Below are 5,079 nucleotides of genomic sequence, written 5' to 3'. Positions count from 1 at the left end.
AGTCTTGCTCAATGGAAAGTATGAATAATGTAAAAGATGCTCAAGAATCTAGTAGCGGCAAGAGGGTCATACAAAACGAAGGTGGAGAAAAATTGCATCATAAAGTGTACGTGGATTGCTAAGAGGAGGATAACGGCAGATGAAAGCTTATTTTAATAAAACTTTTATGAGTTATGTGTGTGTGAGGATTGGTTTAATTTGTATATAGCCTTTTGTTATATGTCTTAGTGGTTGAGGTTTTGAAGTGTGGTGTGATTCACAAAAATTTGTGATTTGTAGTTAGTCCTTGATAGTAATAGTAAAGGAAATTGATTATAAGTCAAATAAAGATATATTTATCTTATTTGAGTCAAGACTGGTAAGGACAATCTAAAAAAGATGACAAAGATTGAAAGTTTCTCCCATCTCTTATTGAGTTGAAACGGTGCATGAGACAGAAAAAATGCACTGAAATTATTGTGATTAAATTATTGTGATTAAATTATTATTTATTTTAGTTGGTGTTTCACTACAATTATATAATACATTTTGTGATAGTGACTACTGTAACAACAATATAGATGTGGTCAGCAATTTAAACATTCTCTGCACTATATTCTGCACTATATATGTCATGAACTAGCCTGGGTTTTAACTCTTTACATATATCTATACCCGTTTCGATCAATTTTCAGTTCATTTCAGAGAGGTTTTTATTAGTTTTTAGGTAGGAGTGTGTGGTAGTCAGGCTATATATCATGGGTGTGTTTGTATTTGTTTTAAAAATGTTATTTTACACGTTAATTTTATTTATATAGTTGAAAAAAATTTAAGACTTATTTTAATGAAACATATTTTATAAAATTCATATAAATATGTGAGAAGTTATTTTCAGTCAAAAAATTAAATATCGAAATAATTTAAATATCAAATATTATAAGATAAACAATTTTCTTCACCATTTTGGTAATTTTAGTACATGATAGCAATTTTTCAAATAAAATTTAAATAAAATGAATTATCTTAAAAAGATTCAAACATAAATTGGTTCTTATATAACTAATTATGCAAATAAAGCACTAACAAAAAATCTCTAAAAGACTAGAATCACCAGTGAAGCATGATTTAGGCTCACAAATTAAATAATTAATGAGTCATAGAATTAATCTTTAAATACATGAGTTGCAAGGCTGTTAGTTATAATTTGCAGCAGTTGCTAATTTTCCCATTAGATCTATCTAATTGTTGTTTCTTTCTGATTTGCATGTTTTTAGTGTAGGAGTTTTGTTTGAATTATAAACGTAGCAGATGTCATCTAATATCAACCACAACACTGGAAGGTGTGGAGTGGAAGGAAAATATATAAAAGGGTTAGGGCTTTCCATTTACACTTTCATCTTCTTTTTTTAGTTTTTTTTTTTATTTTATAAGGAAAAAAAAAATCAAAGCACAATAAAATTTTGTTATTTTAACTTTTTTTTTTTCATAAAATTATAAAAAAATACGAAGAATACAAAAATAGCGGAAGACTGGAAGATAACAAAATTATGTTTTCTGTTTTAATTTAACTCAAACCAAATAGACTCATTTTCAATGTAATTAGCTTCGCTTAAATTATTGTATAACTGTGATTGTATTCTTCTAATGTCTTCTAATGTTTTATTTTTCTATTCACAAGGTCGTTTAATTTTCAAGGTGAAATGATATTTTTCTCCAACAAATTTTGTAATTGAAATCATTGAAAACCATTTTCTTTCTCTCCAAGTCATAAATATCAAATGATGAAAAATATCTGAAATACCTGAGCCTACATCTCGAATTGAATCTATAATAATAAAAAAAAAATGCATGTAATTGGCTATATATGTGTTTGAAGATCCATAGATCTTTATTTCGACAATGATTAAGAAGAGGATGTGATGGATTTGAAATTTATAACAAATAAACAAAGATAAGGTTTTGTAGAAAATTTCGTATGAAACCCTCTCTATATATGTATCTCTTAATTTCAATATATGCTATTTGTATAGCCCTGTTCATATTAGAAAGTTCCTTTCATAAGACGGTTGACATCTATATAGCATTAAAGCTCTGAATTATATATATATCACAGTTATATTGTTGCATGGTTCCCAATTGGAATGCAATAAGTTCAGGAACTAATGAGTATTAAATAGCATGCATGTACATGGTAGAGAGCAAAGGTCATTATTAGTAAGGGTTGTTACTTTGACTCTGTCACCTTATGATGTGATCACAAAGTAAGATACCATATACATAATATTTCAATACTACAAACAGTGATATTTAGTATGTGAATCTATCTATCTAAGTATCTATCATCATCATTATTGTCAAAGCCAAGCTTGGACATCCAAAGCTATCAACGATTCATGGCACACCACCAATCCCTTTCTGCAAGATAGAATCAAATATCTCTCTGCAAATACTAAACATATATGCTGCACCAATATATATTTGTCAAATTCTTAAGGTAGGAATGCCTAGCTACTCCTATGCTAACAAAAGAATTAGTGTGGTTCAACTTAAAAAATCTATGTTAAACTAACAAAGATTCAAAATTAAGTGACAACTTAATTCAAATATCTAATAAAGTCATAACAAAGTAATAATACTCCAATCAAATGTCAAATTTCAAATGCATGTTAAATATCTCTCGGTACTAAATTAATTGGTGCATGCTAAACTTTCACTATTAAGTAACTAAAAAAACAAAGCTCACAAATAATAACATAGAGGGAAGCTAATGATGGATTGAGCATGAAGCAGATTACATTGCTTCTGCCTTCAATAATGGCTATTATTTATAGAGGCTAAAAACCCAAGAAGCCAATCTCCATACCTTGCATCTCAGCGTAGTTTGATTGGTGATTCAACTCTGTATAGATAGTGTGATAATAATATTTATGTTCCTGTAGCAGTGAATGTAAAGTGAAAAGAGTAGTAGACTACCAAATAAGTAAGGCTTCCTCATATGGTTTGTTTCTCCAACTAGCTGATTCTAATCTTTTACCTTTCTTAAAAAGTTATTATCTCTGCTCTCTGTACAATATGTCTTCTGTGTTCACAATGTTGGAATTTGGAAATCGCATGCAGTATCTAAATCTCTCTATTCCTTTGTCTGATGATCATCTTTTAATTTTATCTTTTTATGTGCATGATTCAATATTTTTCTATTATTTTAGATGGATGCATGATTCAATAATTCAACAATAAGTTAAAATAAGGCCCAATGTGGTAATCTCTTCTATAGTCTAAAAGTTAAAAACATAGTATTATTCACATTAATCCCAAATCAAAGTTACGTGTCTAGGATTAAGTACACATTTCATTCAATTAATATTCATTATCGTAGTCATATCTTCATCTTCATCATCATCGGTGAAAACCTCTTCTCCGTCACATGCTTCTTCATCCATCGAGCTAATCCTGTTGATGCACAAAAGAAAAAAAAGACGGAAAGGGAAGGAAAATGTAAATGGAAATAAACAAGTAAACAAAAAGAAATCATCAATTGCAGAGTCAAAGTCAAATCACAGTTTACCCTGAAATTCCAAACTTTGGAATCCCTAGCGATGAGGAAAGCACAATGAGCGTCAACGGTCGCATACTCAACCTGTTCATGGCTCAGAAACTCTTCGTCCCAATCGCTGATGCCGATCTCTTTCCTCTGCTCCACTTCAAAGCCGAGACACTCCTCCACAATCGTGTTAACCGAAGCGCCCTTCAGGCTACAGCCGCCGTCGGTCTCCGTGCACAACCTCAGATCCACAGGGTCCGTACGCATCCTGAGGCCGAGCCAGGAGTTCTCCAGTTTCCGGCGATCCGAGTGGTTCCAGAACCCGGCGAACGTCACGCGGTGGTCCAAAAGGAAGCCGCGGAGGTTCCGCGGCGCAGCGTTGGCGTGCGCCAGCTGGAAGATTAAGCAGCGGCAGCCGACGCAGAGCTGCAAGGTGAAGCCGTTAGGACGACGCATAACGGGCAGAGTGTGGAGTTGAAATGTGAAGCGGAGAAGGAAGGAAGTGGAAGCGTGCTTTGGAAGGAATGGAAGTTTGTTATTTCAATTGTGTGCGCTGTGAGACTCGAGTGAAGACTCGTATCATACCTTCATCTGCATTGCACACACTACATGTTTTTATCCGAAATTTACCTCCTCTAAATTTTTTGAATTTCACTCTAAAAAGTAAAATTTGATCTCTCATTATTTATTTTATAAATAAAATTAAAAAAATATTACTGATATGGCAACTTATTATATAGATCAACCACCAAATAATATTGTGACTTGTGAGTTGCAATATGAATTATTATTCGTATATTATTGCAATTTAAATTATTTAAAGACAACGTATCATTGTCTTTAAAATAAATAAAATCGTTTTTTGGCCGTACAACCGTTTCCTTTTTCAGTCAAGGACTCAAGGTATTCAAATTTCAAACAGAAGGTAAACTGTAAAGTGTAAACATACATCTTGCTTTGCAATTTTATACTATCCTATAAAATTGTTGAGACACTTTCTAAGTTTTAACTGCTCCGCAATAAATTCTTATTAATTTTGCCACTAATTGTAAGAGAATTATAATAGGTAAATGAATGGTAATATACGATTAACTTCGGTTCTAGATACTTTATATCTCTTCTAGAGAAGTAAAGCCAAATTATGTTCTTAATTCTTATTTGTCTCCTTTTTTTTTGGTGACTTATTTGATCTCCTTATTGATTATACTCAAATACATTCCACATATATTTTTTGAATAAACATCCATAAAATCAAGTCTCTCAGTAAAAAAAATCCATAAAATCACAAATCATAGATCAATTCTTCAATTGCCAATTTTCTCATTAGATATATTTAATTGTGAAGGTTTATTAAATGTTTATAATTCACGACGGAAGTAATAAAATATTATTTTCTTCCTAATTATTGGATGCACATTGTTGTATTTAAATAAATCACATCGTTATATGTAATATATAATTTATTGAAAATTTTAAATAGCAATTAGTTTACAAATTAAAAAATGTACAATTGACCAAGTATAAATGTTAAGAAGTCGAAATTCGTACTTTCAATCAAT

The 5,079-nt window shown here is 31.1% G+C and overlaps 1 protein-coding gene across 1 annotated transcript; it reads right to left on the bottom strand.

Annotated features, from left to right (window-relative positions):
- Positions 2,175 to 4,109, bottom strand: LOC107636109. Its single transcript, XM_016339643.2, has 2 exons — positions 3,545 to 4,109; positions 2,175 to 3,429 (listed from the first exon to the last, which is right to left on the bottom strand). The coding sequence occupies exons 1-2, from the start codon at positions 3,974 to 3,976 to the stop codon at positions 3,424 to 3,426; spliced, it is 438 nt and encodes a 145-aa protein (XP_016195129.1). The 5' UTR covers positions 3,977 to 4,109; the 3' UTR covers positions 2,175 to 3,423.

Source organism: Arachis ipaensis, chromosome B04 (genome assembly GCF_000816755.2).
Source record: "Arachis ipaensis cultivar K30076 chromosome B04, Araip1.1, whole genome shotgun sequence".
Taxonomy (NCBI): Eukaryota; Viridiplantae; Streptophyta; class Magnoliopsida; order Fabales; family Fabaceae; genus Arachis; species Arachis ipaensis.
Note: the sequence above shows the minus strand (reverse complement) of the source record. Positions and strands in the feature narration are given on the sequence as shown.